Raw genomic sequence first — 21310 nt, 5'->3', positions numbered from 1 at the left:
TAGAGGCAAGGAGTTTAATAACATGGCTGGAGACTTCCCCAGGATTTCAGCCAGAGCTGCCTGCAAAATAGCCACCACCAAGAGCAGGGATGAACAGAAACAGGGCATCTTAGCAGCACGTTTATATATACAACAGTTGAAGCCCTGCAACAATTCCTCCTGCACGGGTACAATGCCCACAAGATCAAAGCTCTGCATTGTTTTTCTAAATGTATGGTTTTATTTTTCAAGCCCTGAATCAACATAAGTGGTCTGGGCTCAATCCTTGCAAGATCCTATGTGCTTTTCCATGGAGAAAGGAACAACCTTTTAATTAATTTCAAAATTTACTTTTCCTTCCTAAAGCCAGCATGCATATATGCAAGAAGACAAGGAATCCCTTCAACTTGTGAGATTAAAAATAGCATACCTCTCCTTTAGGGTATCTGTATCTGTATTTGTCTTGGTCTCTCAGTGCAAATTCAAGAGGATAATTTTCCTGTATTTCTTCATATGTCATTTCTTCACACACTCCCTGTCAGTAATGAAAATAATTAAAAAACATGTATTTCCAGTAATGCAAAAAGCAGATATCACTCTTAAATAAAACCATATACAAATAACCTTTAATGGTTTTATTTTGCTACTCTGACACTTAAAATTGTCACACATGATAAACAGGGCACTCAGCTCAGAGGTGGTTAGGAGAAATCATTAAATCCCTTTACAGGTGTAGTTACATCTATGGACAAAGCAAGGCCATGTTTTATCTACTGCACCTCCAATTATATCTTACAGCTGCAGCTGGAAATTGCCAGCTAGCAAACTCCCCACATACAAAAACTTCTTTCCAAGCCCAACTAACCACAACTTCAGAACATCATGGCTTCTACAGAGGAATGTTTTACTGGGAAAGACAAAAGGACAAATTAACAATGGCAAAATTTAATGAAACGTTTAGCCTTAGGTAATGACAATTATTTCCAGCCTCAAGAAGCAGCTTCAATGACTTTCTATCCCATAAAAAACATATTAAAAAACTAAGTACCTTCTTCACCCCCAACAATCAAAGCAACTTAACAGAGAAGAACTTACTGCATCTATCTCATTCAAAACCTTCCACTGCTCATAAGGCACTCCCAAGGCTTCAGCAGTCTGAATTGTCCTTTTCATCTGGCTGGTCCAAACTTTCAGATCTTTGATATTTTGCTCATTAATAAACTGTGCCAAGCTTTTGGCAAACTGGAAGAAAAACCAAGAGACAGTGGGTGAGGGCTCAGAGCCAACACACGGCGTTCAGTTCAGAATACACGGGTTCCAGCCTCTTGTAAGCTTACTGTAGCTTTTCCAAAAGACTGTCAAAGGTTTTGCTAAGAAATACAACCTACTCCATTATCCAAGAGGGGCGGGAGAAAGAAAAGGAGTACAAGGAAAATACAAATTTTTAGCAGGTCCTAGCTTTCCTTCCACTTACTTTCCTTTCAGCTTTAAGCTGTGTACACTTTCCCAATTACCCAGCTAGTCAGGATTTCACAAAAATACAGTTAAAAAATAAAGCTCTCTTGCCAACTGCTTTGTAGTGCAGGATAAAAAGGAATTTTAGCCAACAGAGAGACAAACAGATAAAAGGGTACAAACCACAACACACAAAGTGCCCGTCCTGTTTCCACTACCCAAACACACAACTGAAAAAGTCCTTTAAACTCATTAAGAGGACAAGGCTGCAGAGGAGGAAAGCTGCAAGTGCCCAGCACAAACACCCAGAGCACAGTTACACCTGGCTGGAGGTACATACCTCCTTGCCCCTGACAGACAGCCCGGGGTCTCCTCCTATTCTGCCCTTCAGGTTGAGCTCGCTCTCTCCGTGGCGGCAGAGGTAGATTGACCGAGGAGTCACATGGATATTCATGAGGTAGTAGACAATCCGGCTCTGGATGTGATCCATCACTCTGTTCACCAGGTAACTCCTTCCCACATCCATAATTTTAATGTAAGAAAGATCCCTTTCATAAGCAAGTTAAAAAAAAAATAAGGTTCCACATTGTTGCTATTAGCACGCACCACAATCTTTCCAGCCTCTCTGTCGTTATGAAACAAAGGGGCAACATGCCAAAGAAATGAAAAAATCCTCAATTAGCCATGGAATATGCATTAGTCCTAAGAAACAACTTGGTACTCCAAAGGTACAGGATGAACTCTATTCCTTTCACGTGGAGCTGCTCACATCACTTTCTTTTCTGCTTCCTTTACTTGCATTTCATCCAAATCTAGATCCTACTCTTGGAAAAATACAGCCCACACACTAAAAAGGAGATTCAGTGGAGTCACTCAAGTTACCACAGCTAAATAAGAGATACAGCTATTTTACAATACCATTTGGGTTTTTTCCCCAGGTTACAAACACTTTCCATGACCAAGTGTTTGTCTGACTGCACTCAGGGGCCATAAGGAATGGTCACTAATTACCCATCTCAATTAATCCCTCCAGGAAAAGTAGGGCACCAGAAGAGCCTGGGAGTATTCTGAAGCAAGACATTTTCTCAGCTGCTCTGTGAGCAACCCTTTGTTAACTGTTCTGTAACCTACCCCACCACTACCTTATCTCAGCATCAGACAGCTTATAATTTCAATTTCCACTACTTATCCTTTATTATCTGAGCTATAATTCTAAAGCAGCCTCTCATTCACACAAGGAAAAATGTCTCATAAGCTGAAAATAACCACTATTGGTTTCTAGCTATGTGTTTGAGACACCACACTACAATAAAACAAGAAAACTGATAACAACACCAGCACCCTCACTCCTGCCCATGCTCCTTGGAGTTAATCATTACAATTCCAGCCAGGCACAGCCATCAGGTCCATCACAGGAATTACACGCATGGACTGAGCCGATTGAGCCGGCTTCACGCTGCTCACGCTCAATTACATTAAAATGCAGCTCAGCCTTCCCTGCAGCTCTGGCCTGGAACAAACCAGCAGCACCTGGGATGGCTGCAGCTCCAAATCCTACTCTGAAATCCTGGGCTGTGGCAAGAAGAAAGGGGCTCCTCCTCACATTCATCCCTACCTTATTTTCAAGAGTTCAAAGTTAATAAAAACCAGAAGAACGCTTTGGCATGAGGATAAATAATGTAGCTAAGACAGTTTCTCAGAGCCCTGCACCTGCAGGATAATTTTGCAAACACGAAGAAATTAATTCCGAAGTCACATTTTTAAGACTGATGTGTTCATAATTAACCTTCACCATGCCAACCAATTAAGTTATATTTACAAATCACTCACATCTCCTCTATGAACCAAAAAAACAAGCACCAACCAACCACTGTAGAAAGTCTGGAATAATTGCTAAATGCTGGTTCTATCCCAGAAGAATAAATACCATTCTCCAAGTGGGAAAATCTAAAAGAATATTGTCCCAGACTAGACTCACTAGCCAATTTTCCTCAAACAAGGAAGTTTCTATGCTACACCCCCAGAGTCAACACTAATTTGCCAAAGGAGAGAGAGATCAAGCCACTGAAACAATGGTTTGAAAGCCCTAATCCCCAATACAGGATGCCCCAACCCTTAAAACAACATTTTAATATATTGTGATCACCAGCAATAATAACAGTGTTGTCTCATCACTTACTTGTCCAGAGTTTCATCTAAGGTCTCATACGAGTTCTTGTAGCACTCTATTCTTTTCATGAAGTCTTCTGTTGCTTCATCATTACTACAATCCACATAGTCAGGACTACCCAGCTTCACTTGCTGTTTAAAATAAGACAGAAGAACAGTATTTAAGTTTCCTTCCCTTCTTCATGGATGTTTAAATAGGTGGGAGAACACAACTGCAACTTCATTAAAATACATGTAAAGCAAAAAAAAACCCCTACTCTTCAGAGAATTAAACTTCTGAGCTAGTAACATTCACATAGACAGGGAAAAAAAATATTTTTTTCCATTAATGAGAGCTAACGTGGGGTTTTTGCTATTGGAAGATCTTATCATGTACTCCCAAAAATACTAAGCTACATTAAACCTCCCAATGTCAAACCATTAAAGCAAACTTTACTCACCACAATATTTGCAGCAATGACCTCTGGATCAACACATACAGACTCCACAAAAAAGGTCTTCAATCCAAACAGGAGGAAGAAGGAACAGAAGGGAGGAAGAAGGAAGATGCATGAGAACACCTCTGCATACTAACACACAAGCAGCATGTCACCCACTTCCATGCCAAGGCCTTACTCCCTCCATTAACTCAGAAAGCTTCTCCAGACCCTCTCATCAGAAATCCCTGGCTCCCCATTCCATGACACATCATGCTCTGTGCTCTCTTCCCCAACAATGCCTCCAAGTGGAAAATTCTTGCCATAGAAAAAACGTAGGATGGAAGAGGAAGAAACAAATGCAGAGGATGCTAGTTCAGCCCCACAAACAGTAATTAACATTTCTGAAATAACATTTTAGAAGCCTCCCTTGTAAAGAAGTTTATGGGGTAGCCTCCCTTATAAAGAGGCTTTTGTTCTGCTGTGTCAAAGGTTTGCAGAGATTAAGCTCAGAGGAAATGAAAGATGACTGGAGAACAGCTAAATGTAAAACCAGAAGGCAGAAAACCACTAAGTTTTTGGTTTCTACAGAACTAACACAGAACCCCTTTCATGTTCCTGCAGCAAAGACCTGAACTGCATGAAGAACCACACTTTAAATGTTCTTTCTGATACTGCACTCATGACCACAGGTCCAGGAAGACAAAACTGAAGCTGTAGCACAAAATAGCTTAGCTCCAAACAGTACAAACACTGAAGATGAGAAAAATGAGAACTGAATGATTTCTAACCAAAAACAATGCTTAGGAACATAGAACATATTGATTAAACATCCAAAAAGGACATGGCTTGTGCATTTAAGAGTACAGATAAGGGCAAAACTACCACTGGCTTATCTGGCCATGCAATAGCTCAGAATTGCTTTGCTTTGACTCACCTTATATCCATTTTCTTCACCAAATTTATAAATTGTTTCTCTACGTTCTCGAGTTGTGTTTGTAGCATCAAAGACCTAGGAACAATTAAAAGGAGAGAGAAAAAGGAATTTAAAAAGCAGCACAGCCTGTGGAATGCACTGTCTTAGTAACAACAAAATTATGGATTCGAAGTCCCTCGGTGTGAAGGAAAGCAATGTAAATATTTCCCCTTCCCTCTCCCCCACTATCTCAACATGCTCAACAAGAAAACAAAGACATTACTACTATAAAATTTAGCAATATTTTGAAAGCAATCCTAGCAGAACTCTGGATTTAGAAAAGGAAATCAGAATTTAAGCCTAGCACATAGTACAGGAGAGGATCTTCCTCCTTGCCCATTATCAGCATTAAATATTAATGCGCAAGTTTTAGTGAACTTACATTACAAAAAAAAGATGCTGCAGTTCAATAGGCTGCTCAAAATGGAAGTGTAAAACTTGCAAGAGTTGTAAATCCTGCCCATGAATAACACCATCAATGCAGCCATTTTTCTAGAAACTCAGTTTAGCTCTGGACACATCCGTGTTTTACTAAAGTATGAAGTTTGCCAAAGCATAACATTTACCTTATGTATCCAGCAGAACCTATAGTTAATAAAAACCCCACAGTTGTGTCAGTAGTCTTAAGACAAAAATTTTAAAAATTAGTCTCAATACGCAATGTCAATAGTGGAAGAACTGATGTTTTGCATCCCATTATTAAATACTCAGGTATACACCAAATTATTATTAGTTTCTTCTGCTGTCTTCAGACATTTCTCATGCCAGTAACAAGTGCCAAGAGGACACCTTTTGTTCAGCAAGTCTTTACCTTCCGCTTGGAACACTAAACTACCAAGTAGACATGCAAGTAAAGTGGCAGATGTGTTTAATGGTACATTGTGGAGCACTGTCCTATAGTAAAGTGGAGAGAAGGTGGACTTTTTTCTTGGTGTCATCCTCCTCTCAGCTAACCCCTCAAATCAAAGGTAGTTGCCCAATATAGCATCATCAGCCTGAAATCCAGCACTCACTTCACTGCAGCAACAAGGCAGACCTAACTGCCAAAGGAAAGAAATCTGGTGTACTGGCCAGCTGTGGTCACCCCTCAGGCTGTGCATTACCCAGCAGACACAGAGTTTAGTGCAGAGGCACCTCAAGAAGGTGTCTCCAAGAAGAAACTTACAGCCACGTGCCCGTTCTCCTCGCTGAGGTACTGCCGGACGTCGTTCAGCGCGGCTAAGGCACACTGTCTTCAGAGGGAAAGAATCACAGTCAAATGCTAGATAAAGGCACTTTGTCTATGCACTGGGGAGCAAAGGGCCCTGAAAATGTTATGATCATTTATCTCAGAAACACAGATCTCCCTCCAAACATGGGAAAAAGCCAAGAGAGGTCAGCCAAGCTACACTAAGGAAATGTGGTCATGCAACCTTGCTGCTGTGTCACTGACACAGCTCCACATGTCCACAGAACACCCATCGACTCTGCTGACCAGGAGACACTTCCACTGATCTAAAGTAACACCACTGAAACACCCCTGCAACTGAATGCTCTTCCCAATTACCTATTCATACATAACTGCTTCTTAATTTGATTTGCACAATAAGAAACAAAATTAACCAAATTAAGGCCTTTATCTTGTGGCACTAAGTTGGAGAGGCAACTATTTTTCAGTAATCTACTTACTCTCTTTTGAGCTATTGTGTGAAAACTGCTTATGTAGAAAAAAATTGTTAAAACAGAGAGCAAAACAAAGGTAGCATCAAAGATTAGTGATTGAGGTGAAATATCATCCCACTGCAGTCACCAACCCAGTGTAATTGGTACTGGAGACAGCTGAGGACACAAACACAAAAATCCCCACCCTGACATACTTTACACTTGTGTTAAATCTGGACAAGAACACATGAATATGCAACTTCCCTCTGTCCCCAGCACTAGCATTATCTTCAAAGTCCATTATGATTCCTAACACATCAGAAATGCTGGAGGGCAACATTGTACACGATTTACTTGTTAGCAGAACAAAGCTCCATTTATTCCCAGTAAGTACAGCCTCTCTGCAGTACCAACATAAAAGCCTGCCCATTTCAACAGCCCTTCCCTACATTACTCCTGAATTTTGACTTCCAGACTCAAATTCATAACTCCTCTATTTACCATCTTCTGGAAGCACAGCTTTATCTTGAAAGAGAAATGAAGGCTGTTGGATTCTGACAGTATTTCCACATTAGAACAGTTAACAGATGTCAGGAGCTGAGATTCGTCACCCAGATCTTCACTGAATAAATACAAACCCTCTTTACTCATTGCTAACCAGGCAGACTATTTCACACAGCCCATTTCATGTAACATCCCTCACCACTTAGCCTAATAGGTGGCACAGAGGTACATTAAAAGGTTTGGCTCTACCTGTCAGCAAAAGGTAGTGGTTTGCAAGGCTAATGCACCTCATAACTGCTCTTTATCCCCAAGGATTGGGAGGTTCTTATGCAAGCTGTTCTCCTCAATGCTGCTGAAGGGCAGAAAGGGAAGAGAGAGGGGGAACAAGGCAAGGGACAGCCACAAGAGAGAGTCCAGACATTTTTGATGAAGCTGAATTAAGAACAAGACAGTCCATATTTTAAGTAGCCTAACTAAATATTATTTCCACCCATCTCGAATTTCTCATTTCCTTCTCATTTCACACTGCACACTCTAAGTGCTTTCCTGAACACACTAAAAAGTACAGTGAGTGTTCCACAAAATCAAAAGGCCTTTTTGTTTGATCTCCTCTAGGAAAGAAGCAGCTCCCTCTTGCTCTGACCTTTCTTCTCCAGGTCTGCCCTACATTAAAGCACAGCCTCTTTCCAGGCAGGAGCAGAGACTCAGCTGCTTCATCTGGACACAGTACTCTGGTTCTCTCCTTGCTTTGCACAGCATTAGCAAAATATGGCAATTTCTGAGGCTGTGCATTGAGGGACTGAATGAGGCACCTGCATGGTGGCCAAACCCACAATTTCAGGGAGAAAATTATCACGTTTGATTCTCACTCCTTTCAACAGATAATGGTGAATACATTCAAAGTGTTCCAGATCAACTGGAATTTCACTATCCAAATCAAAAAGAAAAGCAGTTAGACCTTTTTTTTCCTCAATGAAGCAAACAAAAGCTCTAAAATGGGATTTTAGGAATTATGCAGCAGAAAGAGTCACATTTATTAGCTGGTACTTTACAAGAAGGTTAGAAAAGTTACAACTATCCGTTAAAATGTTTTTTTAGTGAAAATATCCTACAGGAGTAACAGTAGCCACATTCTAATGAAAAGGAATCAAAAGAAGGACTTCTCTCCATTTCTGATGCTTGAGATTAAACAATCAAGAAAAAAAGGACCCCCAAATTTTAATCAGCCTAAAGCAATCACTATTCCACCTTCTCTAAAATGTCTTTTCCTGCAATCTCTCTAAGGGTCTTCTTGATCATACAAAAATGCAACTTCAAGCAATCTCTAAGAGCAAATTGCACAGGATATCCTTTTAATACAATTAGCATGGTGTACCAAGCACAATCAAAACTTACTTCCTGATTTTCAAGCCTTCTTCATTATCAGGCAGGAAGAATTCAAAGGATTTATACTTTTTCACCAGATCTCGACGATACTGACCAACATTAAATTCTGCCAAGAGAAACCAGCATTAGCAAGAGCCAACAACAGGCACATGAAAAGACAAAAGTTATCAACTTTGAAACCAAACTTCCTGCAAAGATAAAATAACTTGGCCTGTAAGAAGTCAATCTATCATACTTCTTTTTGTGTTTTGTGAGGTTTAAAATAGCAAGGCAGCAATAAATCTTGGAAATAGCTGAAGGACATTTGGGCTGTAGTCACTCTACTTCAGTGGCCACTCTGTAGTGCCTTTGTCTCCCAGTTTGCCTGGACAACAAAAAGAAATTATTTTCCTCCTTTTCAGAAGTTACTCAAAGTCTATAAAGGACTAGTAATGATTATTGGTATTAATAACAATTTGTTATCATTAGCTCTTTCATCTATGTATATGTAGAGTGAAACAGTAGCACCTCCCAAAACTTACAACTCTTATTTCAGCACAAGGCAGAGCTCTAAATAGAACTGAACAGTCTTGCTTTAAGTAAACAAAACTTAAAATTCCAGTAGTGAAAACATTTTTTCAGAACCCTGCTCTAATATTTCTATTCCTTAAGGATTAGTATTTCACAACCCTTGTTCCACTTACTGGGAAAAAAAAGTTTCATACTTAGGATGATTTTTAAATTTATTTTTTGTTTTTGTTTTAACCAATCTCACTGGGATCTCATCTCAGTGGTCAAAAAACACCTCCTCCTTATCTGGGCAAAGGTGCAAAAGGTCCATGGCCAAACACAACATCAGGTTGCAATATCAGGTATGGGATTAGGGCAAGACACTTCTGGTTTGCCCCAGAGCAGAGTGACACTGAACCCTAAATAATTTCATTCCATGGCTGCGAAAGCAGGCCTCTGAAATGCAATTAATGTTTGTTTCAGACCTACAGGGTTTTTTTTCTGTTGAACTGCAAAGCTTTTGGTTTTCTTTCTTTTAACATTAAACCACACTGAAGCATTCTGTCTGAGATGCTGCCAAGGTACAACTCTATTTGCCAGGCTACATTTCTGGAAAGAGGAAAAGAAGCAGTAGACTCAGTTACAAGGTTGTAGTCAAGAAAGAAGACATAGAATAGAAAACCTCATGAACCAGCTGCTGTATACAGATTGCTGATGGGATTGGAGACATAGGATAAAGATATAGAAATTATTTTTCTCCCCAAAAGTCATGTTTTGTTTGAGCTCAGCAGTGTTGATGGAATTCATCATGATATGGATTACAGAACAATCCAGGTGATTCTGTGGTGGTTTTAATAAGCACAGGCCACAGTGGCTACATGAAAAGGTGGGTCCTTGTAAAAAACAACTAATTTCATGAGAAGAATAGTTACTGCCAGAGGGCCATGCACAGCAGAGGAAAAAGTGCTATCTAGTGGGACAATCTCCAGCCTTTATTCTTAGCAGCCACACCTATGGAAAAGTTTCCCAAAGCTCACTGGTATCACAACCACAACTATTCAAAAGAGCTTCCAAGGCTTAGTATCTCAAAACCACATTGCAACACAATTCTATTCAGGCATCTAATTGACCTCATTTCCTTCAAAAAGCACAGATAAAAGTCCCCTGCACTTTTAACCATTTCAAATTCTACACAACAGAGGATTTTGGAAGGAAAAAAGCACAGAAATGATGACTGAAATTATTTAACCATCACCAAAAGCCTGGGCTATTTACCTCCACCTTCTGTTCTTGAACTCTCCAGCTTGCTTAACGTTACATGAAAAGATGGCATTTGTCTTTTCTCTGGTTTACATAACCTCATAATTTGAACCATCTGTCTCAGAGAACAAGGACTCCTGCTAAATTAAGCACACACTAATTTTAAGACATTAAGAGCCAAAGGGTAGCAGATGTTAGGGCTACTTGATACTGATCCTCTATCAGTTCAGTCCCACCAACTGGAAGAATTAGGGAAAATGTCATCTATTCCCTCAGCCAGGCAGTGAGGTGTTTCACATGGACTTCAGTAAAATTGCTTCACTGAAGACACAAACAGAAAGGCTCTGTGGTTTTTCTGAGAAAATCTCAGAAAGTCACCCTTTCTAACAAAAACAAACAATACTCAGCAACCAAGGACACAAAATCATATGGCAACTTTATATTACATATTTTGTAAAATCAGGCAGCAATGCTCTACTTGTTTTTCATCAAGCACAAGTGTGTGTGTTTTCTGATATGCTGCTCACAGTAGCCCACAGAATTTTTCCCACCAGCTGAGCCAAACCTCACCTACAGTAAAATTAATATCTGGGATACATTCAACAAAGCATGAGCCAGATGTGAATAATATCTTGCTTGCTGTCCAATACTGAACTTCTGCTTGTAAAAAATCACACAGTGAGGTGCCCAAACTCAATGACATTTGTACATAATACACCCATACATTTCATTTACATGTGTATCTAACATTACAAGCATTTTGTCACCTTGGATATATGCTAAACTACTTGGATTGTTATTCCATTTCAGCCTAATGGATAAAACTGAACTCTGAATTAGCTGGTATTGGCCATCAGAAGGGTTAAACCAGGTGAAAACAGTCAAAATCAAGTGATAATTTAAATCCAGTACACTCTCATACTCAATATAATATATCCCTCATAACGTCTCTTCTAAATAAAGCACGTTATACAAGTTCCTAAAAGCATAAGAAAACACCCACACGAAAAGCTTTACCCTAGAATCAAAAGGCAGTTTAAATATAGGCCAGAATTTTTCATCTTGACTTCTTAGAGTGACTAGGAAATACATCTCTGAACAGCCAGACAAAACTCCACACTTTAGTATGACCTCACATGTTTAATGTCATTTAAAATATGAACTAGGCATAAAGCTGCTATTTCTGCACTGGACACAGAACCACAGCACACCAAACGTGCCTTGCTCTTCTGCAGAGAGAGGAGAAGGAAGGGGAGGTGGCTGCCCAGAACCTCAAATGCACTGAGGTCCTGTTTATTGGGCCCACAAGACACCACAGGAGCCCAGGCAGGTCCTTGGAACAGCCAGTCTGAGCCAATTTCCTGCCCAAAACACACAGAAATCTTTTAGGAGGTGATAACAAGTGGGAACTGGCTGCCTCAGCCTTTGGGCTCTTAGTATTTATACAAAGAACTGCAAGTCATTCCACAAACAGAAAGAAGTAAAGAACTGCAAGTAGCACAAAGTTCACAGAGAAATAAAGATGGAGAAGTTTAACCCAGAACTGCTCAACTGCTTGTAAACAACATTCCTTTTCACCTACGTGAAGAAAGGAAAAGGGAAACAAGGAAAAAATAAATAAACAAAAAAGGGCAGTGCCTCATGATAAGGGAAAAAGATTTATTTAGGCACCTGGTAGAACAAGAAGGTAAAAGGACAGTCAACATAATTTGATTAATTAACACATAAACAGCAACGTGCCTCTGTATGTTATTGCTTAAAAATACCTCAACAAAGCAGAAGGATTTAAAGTAGTCAAACTTGGCAACAAAATTACTGGAAATCAGGTTTATAAACCACCTGTCCTTCTGATGTAAACAAAATTAAACCCATCACCTTTCGTGGGCACTCCAATCCAATTTAAGTAGCGTGTCAGCTTCTTGGAGATGTAGGTTTTTCCTCTTGCTGGGAGACCCACCATGACAATCAGAGTAGGGCAGTTGGTCATACATACTGCAAGAGAAACAGGAACAGGATTTACCAAGAGCACTCCCACAAAGCAAAGGCTGCTGCTGCTGCAGGGGAAAACCTCTCTGAGAGCTCCCCAGGAAGGTGCCCACCCAAGCAGCTCATGCACTGTGCCTCACCATTTGGGGCTCCACAGCAGGACAGGGACCCTGACCACCCTTCTTACACTGAATTTTGGAAGGGTCAGTCAGGGGTAGTGCAATGATGGGCATGTGAGGTGTAAACAGGCAGGAAAGTAGAAACCTGTGTATTTGCATACAGAAACAATACCAAAATAAAGGTGACTGACATCTTATGCCCCTCTGTACCTCAGTTCAGTGCTTGCATTGAAAGGAAACAGCAAGGTGTACAGTTTTTAAATCATTTTTTATATTTTTAAGACAACACCTAAACATTGTTCAACCTTTTCTTGATTTTGAGCAAAACGAGTATGACAAATGCATCTTAATACATTACAGTAAGACATGCTACTCACTACTGATTATTTCTCCTTTAAGCATAATTAACACTAAAATCTCTCCTGAGCAGAGCTCATTTTGGCTGCCACTAAGAATAAGACAAGTACTCTATACAACCAAGTACAATAATCTGATATAGATATATGTACACACTCTTAATCAAAGCCAGAGCATTTAATTAAAAAAAAACCTCAACACTCTAGGAGGCTGAAGGAATTGTATGTATGATTTGAAAACCTTGAGGCATTTCCTTTCAAAGCACAAGTTTTTCAACATTTTAACAGCACAAAACTAAGGATACCTTGCATTAATCTATCACAGCTACAAGGAACTCCCTAAAAAGAAAGAAGATATTAAAGTGAGGCAGATACCACCAGCTCCCTCCACCCTCTATTTTTAAGGGAATTCATTTCTGTACAATCCACATGTGTAACAATTTCCTCAGTGCCTTGACAGAGGAGACATCAATTTACTCCAAAAGACCAAATCTCAGTGATTTGCTGTAAGGCATAACTGAACTGAACTGTTGTACAAAGGGCTGTGATTGCTCAAAATTCCCAAACTCCCATCTGCATAAATCTGGTGCAGATAGTTCATGTAACAGAGCAGATTAGCAAAGGCAGATGTGCTGCTTTAAAATGCACATTGAAAGACACAAAACAAAGAACATTAAAAATACACCACTTTTCATCACTTTTCATGAGGGAGAGGAGGAAGAACGGTACCCAACCTCAAATCCATGAAACTCAACTACTCCCTGTAATGGCAACTACAGGGAACTAAATGCAAGCAGAACAGATCTGTCCAAACATGACCAAGTCTCTGGAAGGACACTGGTAAAAGCCCTCAGAGTAAGCTCCTCTGTGCAGAAGCCTATAAACAAGAACGTTAATAATTTCTTTTCCTCTTTGTCATAAGTTCAGGCTGTGAACCCCTCTCCAAGAGGGTGAAGGAAGTCTCTAGGGAAACAAAGTCTGTGGAGGGCCAAGAGCACAGTGCTTATGAAGTTAACAGCCTTGCTTCCAGCTTTAAGGACAGTACAGTAAAATGCTGAGAGGAGAGAAACCCCTGGGCCCCAAGACATTTTAAGAGAAGACCTTTTTCTTCAAAGCCTGTTCAAAGATCCTTCACCTGAAACACCTAGCTCAAGTTTTGGACAATTTTTCAGTACAAGCAGTGAAGTAAGAGCTGTAAAGACAAACCAGGATCTGTACAGAAAGGCTCCATACACAGCCCAAACTCCTCCAGCTCTGCAAGGAACTGTGCTGCAACAGCCTTTTCTATCTGTTCCAAGCAGAATTTGCCAACTTTTTGTTCTTAGAGACCTCTTTTTTCTTTTTCTTTCTTTTTCTGGTGCTGGGGTCAGCCATACAAATTTCACCTTCTCACAGAATATTTGTCTTCTGGTAATACACCGATAAATCTGTACTGGAGTAAAACTGAAGTCTGGGAAGCTTCCATGAGGCAGTAGGAGACCTGCAAACCACTTAAATTAAATGGCTGCTTCACAGATTATATCAACAGCTAAATTTCTAAATTAAGTCCTACTGCCTGCATGGTTTTCCAACCAAGCAGCAAACTAGATCAACACATGATCAACATGCACGAGGGACATTCAGTGTGCCAGTCTGCTACCACCTCCATTTTTACACATATTTTCTCAAAGAAAGTACAAAACGAGAAAGCTGCCTTTGTTAGAACCCCACATTGTCCAGTTTAACAGGCACACCTCACCCCTTATTCCAATCATTCTGGTGAGTAACCACAGAGCAGAAACCAAGAGAAATATCCCAATAAACAAGCAGCAATCCTACTCTTGTTAGGTGCCTGGCTGACCAAGAGTGCTTTTATTCTATAAAGACAGATGCCCCTGTCTTTGTAAGGAAGAACATCACTGATGCCAATGATGCCAAATCTGCTTTTACAAAATGCCACAGCCCTGTAAGCAACACTACACAGGACATGGTGTACAGGACATGCCACCCCTCAGTGCTTGTCCTTAACAAGAGGGTGGCAGCTCATAGATTAAAATTCATGGCACTAAAGAAATGTTTGGTGCTCTGGGTTAGATGGCCACCAATGGCTGCAGCCTCATACCACCTGCACAGGTGGCACTCAGTGACAAACACACCTGTGCATTGGCAAGTAGAAGCCAAAGGCACCTGTGCTGGCCAAAAGAGCCCATTCACAGCTAAGTGGCAGGACTAAAAAGCACACAAAGCAGCTATTTCACTTCTTCTGTACCTCAGTGTAGCGTTCTCAACACACAAAGACTCAGCACAGCAGACTTTATTTCCTCCCTTATGATCCTGTGTAATTAACAAGGCTTAATTTTGCTCATTAGCTGAATTAAAAAGTTAAGAGCAGAACAGAATGTCAAGTTCTGGTATGTATCAAATGGATGTAACAAATACTCCAAATAAATTAATTATCCTTTGTTTTATCTAAACCACAGCTTTCTCAGCAGAACATTGCCAACACTCACTGCAAGCAGGGAGAAACAGTCATTCCCACGGAGGTATTTTCAATATCAGTGTCTCATGGCTTACATTTTCCCTTGAAGAAATGTAAGCAAGTTTGACACAAGGAAGTAGGGTGATAAAAATAGCCAAACATACCACAAATTACACATATCCCAGTGGCACAGTGGTCAATCCCCCTTTTCACAGCACCTCACCACCATTCAATTTATATAAAAAAACTTCCAGTGTAAGCTACAGGTGTGTGAGTTAGAGCCAAGGCAGGCTCCTAAGGGCAGTTTTCTCTCCACTCCTTACCACTGGATTGTCTGATTTATCTTCAGAAATATCTCTACATGGTCTAGTCTCCAGAAAACAATCTCATTGTCCACTACTCCTTTGCATATGTAACTCCTAAGGGTTTCTGACAGTCCCAACATGTGAATATGCCATCAACACTGATTTTGTGAGAGGAACACAAGCACTCAGAACAGTAAAACAAAACTTACAGTTTGTACACCATCATTTGCTAAAAATGCTCTAAGACTTCAGTCAGTTTTTTCTTGTGATATATGCATTTAAGAGTGCATGTTTATAAACAGCATCGCCAAAGAGAGGGAGCAGAGAAAAAAACACACCCAAAATACCAGTGAGGGAAAATGGCCAAATGATGAAATGCTGCAACTGAAGCAAAGTCATTGTCCCAGTTTAATATTTCTTAAACATTAGAACAACACAGCAAGTTGCAGCTCGAGAGTAAAATTATGACTGCCTACCCTGCTGAAGTTTAAGACTTAACAGTCAAGGAGAAAGAAATTACATGTTTAGTTCTTGCCTCTATTGTGAAATAACGCAAATGCAAAAAAGAAGGTTGTGAAACCAAACTGGGGCATGGAACAATCTAGATGAGCCGTGCTGCAATTCATCAGCCCTCAAAACTCTTTTGGATCTTGTGAAATCCAAGTCAAGAGTTGATATTTTCCAGGTTCACTTACTACCAAACAAATTATCAGCTGTCCTTTCCTTTGACCCAGAATTAGATTTTGTTTTTTCCTTATATGTGTTAAAGACAGATGTTTTTTGTATCAAGCTGTTACTGTTAGAGATTTGAAGTTTACGAAGTGTTCTTGCAGTTTTTCTATGGCCTTCAATTCAAGGCCTGCTCTCCAAAAATCCTGTACTATTTAGAGGCTCCTAGACAAATATCTCTGACTTTAAGCCAACACAACCACCCTTCCAAATAAGGTTAGCCCTACGTGTTTTACCCACCACTTATCCAAGTCAACCACTGTTAATCCATCGTATCTTTTTAATCAACAATGACAACCAGTCTCCCTTCTTTGCATCCCACAGGGATGAGTTCCCCATCCTGCTGTTCTTCCTGAAAAGCATCTGTTCCTAGACCTGAAGAAGTCCATCATCTTCTAATCTGTATCTCCTCTTTTTGTCCAAACTGCCGGTTTTTGCCATCACCTTGGTGCGAGGGATTCAGAACTCATTTGTCCCCTGGCCAGCTTTGTGCCACCAGCTGTTCCAAGCTGCTCTGTCATTCACTTCCTCAGGGTCACCTTTTGCTTCCTACAGCTTTGATGCCAACAGCAAGGATCCCATCTCGCATCCTGCTCCTCAGGCACCATCCTCACCTCATTCGCTCTCCTGTTTTCAGTTCCTAGCATTAGGAGCATAAATACACACAAGCAGCATGTGCTCAAAGGGTAGAGCTCTTTAGAGCAGAGATAATAATTTGATACTTTTTTTTTTGGATGTACATTTCTACTGCTGTATCATCAGCAAATGACATTTATTAGAATGACCAAATTTCAGCAGCTGAAGGGAAACAAAGCATTTAACTGTAGTGGGGGAGGAATGTTTAACCACAGGAAGTTCACTGTTTATCTCTCACCATAAACATCCTCTGCTGGCCTCCCCAGACAACTTTCACTAGGGCCTACTCAGCTATTTGTTTTTTATGTCCATGTTTACAGCCCTCTGCTTGATTCAGAGGTTGCAACAATCTGAACATCCAATGCAAAGAACAGCTTTAATTCAACCTATAAACAGACAAAATTCTTCACAAGTGACCACAAAAGGCAAGCCACAGCTATTAATAACACTCTGCACCTGCAGTGCCTCCAGGTGTGCCTCTGGAAGGTCACCAGAACAGTCACCTCGGCTGCACCTGTGCCACCAGCTCTAAAAGCTGCCTGCTCAGTAGGCTGCACACAGACACAACTGCTCCTCACAGACCTTGTACTGCACAGACTGAAAGAACTGGCTCTTCAAAGCCCTGTGACAGCTAAACCCTGGCACAGCTCAACAGATTTCTTCCTCCCAAGACAACAGCAGTAGCTACAACTTTTAGAAAATCACACTAAAAACAGCTAACACTGTACATAATTTTGTAGACAAACCTGCTGAGTCCTCCACTGGAGGTGTGTACAGTTCTGCTCATCCAGATAAAGACTAAAGGTAGTGCAGATAAAGATCAGCACAAAGCAAAAAATAATAATTAAAAAAAAAAAGCAACCAAAGAAGACTGAAAGAGTTCATCTTGTTTAGCCAAGAAACTCAACACAGAGCTACTAACTTCACTTTTCCCACTGCAAAGCTACAGCTGAGGACTAAACCACTTCCACCTTGAGCAGGTATTTTTGGAACAGTATCATCTGCCACAGTTACCTGAAGCAGCAAAGAACCAGAACTGGTCAGCCCAACAGGGCCCCAAGTGACCCATCTGGGCAGCCCATCCTGAGCTGCCCCAGCACCCACAGGTCACACTGCCTCACCAGAACACAGGGAAACCTTAGGGAAAAGGAGTCTGCAACACCCCTGCATGGGAAAAATTATGAAGTGTTCTCAGTTTGCTGACACGAGATAGGTTTTATCAAGGAAAAGTAACTTCTGCACCTTTGCAGGCTGTTTGTAATTCTTGCATATCACAAATGACTGCAGATTTTTTATAAATAGGGCTGCAAAAGGATTTTTAAAAAAAAGGCAATCTCTTTTTCTAGCAAAAGGGGTTTTTTTTCATTTATAAGGGGTCTTAGGCATTAAACTTAGTAAGTCCTACAAAACACCCCATTGGCATGTGAAGTTTTTTTAATTTATAGCCAAGTGAAGCTAAATAATTCTGCCAAGAAGACAATGTACATCGTCAAATTACACATGACTCATATGCAATTTTGTTCTTGGGTTTGGGGGATGTTTTTGTAAAGCAGTATCTGTGTCAGAGCTATAACAGATATTACTCTGTTTGGGAAAGACATGCCACATTAAAGCTAAAACGAAGCAGCCTTCTTAGCATGTTTATAAAGCATTTACACACATTTTCTTCCTATTTCAGCATTCATCTCAATCTACCATGGCTCAGACGCTGCAGTAATTCAGTTCGCACAGAAACACACTCCTGCCTGCTTGCCCAGCACACAACAAGAGAGTTAGGGGTGGTTTGGGGTTTTTCTGGGGGGAGGGGGTTTGGTTTCCTCCTTTAGCAAGGGCTGGACCAAAGCATGAGCAGAGAGCCAAGGCTGCAGCCCATGGACTCCTGCCACAGCGGCAGAGGCTCAGCTCTGTCAGCACAGCCTCTTTGCATGACAAATACAAACAATTCTACACGACAAAGCCCCTTTTGTCTGCAAAACTGCCGTGTACCGGACCGCAGTTACTTAAATAAGGGGGGAAAATGAAAGGAAGAGGGGGAAAAAAACAACCTGCGAGGCAAAGTTTGTTAATGAACTATGGTTTACAAACGCCGCAGCCAAAGTCTCAGGAGGCTGATGACTTGGCTGGCTGCACCTCAAAATATGGGAAGTCATTAACTCATGGAACAGATGGGCTGATACAGCATTGGCCTTAAAGGAAAAAAAAAAATACAAAGGAGCACAACAACCAAAACAAGAAGACTGTGACATTTTTAGGCCTCTCTCCAAGAAGAATACACTGAACACAAACGCTCCCTGACACCAGAGCGCACAACACATAAAATACCCAAACAAACCCGCAAAACACCAACAAAAGCAACCAGAAAACACATCCACTCCAGCTGAGCTTCCCTGCCTTCCGCTGGGCACAGAGCCAGCAGCTTCGGGGCCCGACCCTCCACGGGGGACCCGCGACCGCCGCCCCGCAGCCCCGGCAGTGACCGACCCGGAGCGCCGGGGCTCGGCTCCATCCCCTGGCCCCCCGAGCCCGGCGGGCCCGAGCCGCTCACCGCCGCGCTGCGCGCTGTGCCCCGCGGGCAGCCCGTTGTCGTAGGGCTCCCACGTCTTCTGCAGCGGGTTCTGCGTGAGCTCCCGAGCCGCCGGAGCCGCCGCCGCCATCCTCGGCCGCTCCCGGCTCCCACCGCAGTGGCGGCGGGCGGGGCGCGCCGGGGCCGCCCCCGGGGCAGGGCCGGCGGGGAGGCCGCAGCCCCGCCGGGCTCCGGGAAGCCGCCCCGGGACACCGAGAGCCCCGCGGGCCTGGCGAGGGTCGTGCTGCGAGCAGGTGACTCCGCTCCGTGCTGCTGCTACTGAAAAGCCTTTTTAAAACACAAAAAAACCCCCCAAACCTAAATATAGAACGCCCAGGGAGCGTGCAGTGTGTTTTAAGTCATGCACTGAGACATTTTTCCAATTAAATTCTGTTTTGGCCTGAAGGCTAAATTAATAGCGATGCAGAAACACATAAACAAGCCATAGGTTTCCTACATCCTATTCGGCTCCCCCCAAAAAAGCTGCTAACAAATGGCCCTGGAAGCTGCAGTGGTTTGACTAAACACAACACCCGGCTGTCACCTTTCCCCATCACCTTCACAGCTTGGGGAAACCCACCTCACCGACTGGCCTGAGCAAAGCCCTAAAAAAGCTCAATACTTCACATATATACACCTCTCTATATATTTTACAGAAAATAAATGCAACATAATGAAAATGTGGCAGTGAAGTGCAATACACACTTTCATTATTAATCACTCCATTGTTATGACACTGGCCTAAACACAAGTGGAGCCCAGTACATACTTTCTTTTTTAATACTAACCAGGCTCTGATCACCTGAGGATTATTTTTAGTCTTTCTGTTCTACTACAAGCTAAAACGTACCTTTCTAAACAACAAAAAAATCAGTTCTCAGAGACATTTGGGAAGACACCTCTCGGAGAGTCAGTACTGTTTTTCCAGAACCATGTTTGCATGACCTGCTCTTCCCTCTGTTCCATTTCCTTCCCTCCAAGGCCAATGACAGTTTTCCTCTGTATGTGCCCCACACTATATTTTTTATCCAGGATTTTCTTCATGATTTTGTTTTGGGTCAATAGCTGGCGTGGGGAGGGGCAGAAGGGTTACAAGAATTACATTGCAAGAAAACTAGGAGCAGAGAGAAGGAGGTTTTGAATGCTTAAAAGCTTCTTCTGTCAGCTGTGTGTTTACTTCCAGCAGCAGCCCAAAGAGGCGTGAGCAGGAACAGCTCCACCTGTGTCCCAGGTTTATCCCAGAAGCCTGTCTCCTGTGCACACAGGGAATGTCGCAACACACAGGACGTGGATTCCAGGGTAGAGTCCAGCAGCAGGACGTCCCCACCTTCCCCTCCTCTGATCACAGCAAGGCCAACACCAAGATGCCCCAGCTTCCCTAGCAATGCCTCCAGTAAAGCCAGGAGAGCCCACAATAGACAAAATATTAACAGAAATAAGATATCAATAGGAACACATTTATAAACCCCACTTCTCAGGTTTGTTTCACATACATTAAGTAGGAAACTTACTAAATCCTTCCAGCCTCTAGAAATAAAGTTTGTACTTCCTTTCTGCAAATCCACACCCTGCACAAGAACTGGAAGCCCAGTCACACAACTGCCTCGAGCCAAGAACACTGACCTGATGTTGCTCATACAAGAATAGCATTTTTCAGAAGCCTGTGGGGTGAATGGTCACATTTCTAAGACTCGTCCTCAAAGCACCAGGCACAGGGCCAGTTAATTAATTTCTTTCTGCTCAGGCAGATTCAAACTAGTGGCACCTGCACAAAACTTCAGTTAAGGGTTTGTCCAGGTGTCTGTAATAACAACAGAGGTGTTCAGAGACACCTGCTAGCCTTTGTTTTTGTGAGGCACACAGTTCAGCTTGGCTGAGGACAA

At 41.8% G+C, this 21310-nt stretch overlaps 1 protein-coding gene across 9 annotated transcripts in view; it reads right to left on the bottom strand.

The window, feature by feature from the left end:
• LOC135307858 (6-phosphofructo-2-kinase/fructose-2,6-bisphosphatase 4) overlaps positions 1 to 21310 on the bottom strand; it is a 50110-nt gene that overhangs the window by 15506 nt on the left and 13294 nt on the right. For 2 of the 9 annotated variants that reach the window (XM_064432383.1, XM_064432384.1), the window contains exons 1-10: positions 19410 to 19568; positions 12151 to 12267; positions 8536 to 8632; positions 6161 to 6227; positions 4957 to 5031; positions 4044 to 4100; positions 3614 to 3735; positions 1775 to 1982; positions 1075 to 1221; positions 410 to 514 (exon numbers count right to left, since the gene is read on the bottom strand). In XM_064432383.1, coding sequence (XP_064288453.1) covers positions 410 to 514; positions 1075 to 1221; positions 1775 to 1982; positions 3614 to 3735; positions 4044 to 4100; positions 4957 to 5031; positions 6161 to 6227; positions 8536 to 8632; positions 12151 to 12267; positions 19410 to 19518 — 1104 coding nt within the window. In that variant the 5' untranslated portion in view covers positions 19519 to 19568. Of the gene's footprint in view, positions 1 to 409; positions 515 to 1074; positions 1222 to 1774; positions 1983 to 3613; positions 3736 to 4043; positions 4101 to 4956; positions 5032 to 6160; positions 6228 to 8535; positions 8633 to 12150; positions 12268 to 13041; positions 13076 to 19345; positions 19715 to 20938; positions 21145 to 21310 lie in introns of those variants that run through there. The other 7 variants (XM_064432386.1, XM_064432387.1, XM_064432385.1 and 4 more) reach the window with 6 other exon arrangements.

Source organism: Passer domesticus, chromosome 9 (assembly GCF_036417665.1).
Source record: "Passer domesticus isolate bPasDom1 chromosome 9, bPasDom1.hap1, whole genome shotgun sequence".
NCBI lineage: Eukaryota > Metazoa > Chordata > Aves > Passeriformes > Passeridae > Passer > Passer domesticus.
This window is presented reverse-complemented; position numbering and strand designations above follow the sequence as displayed.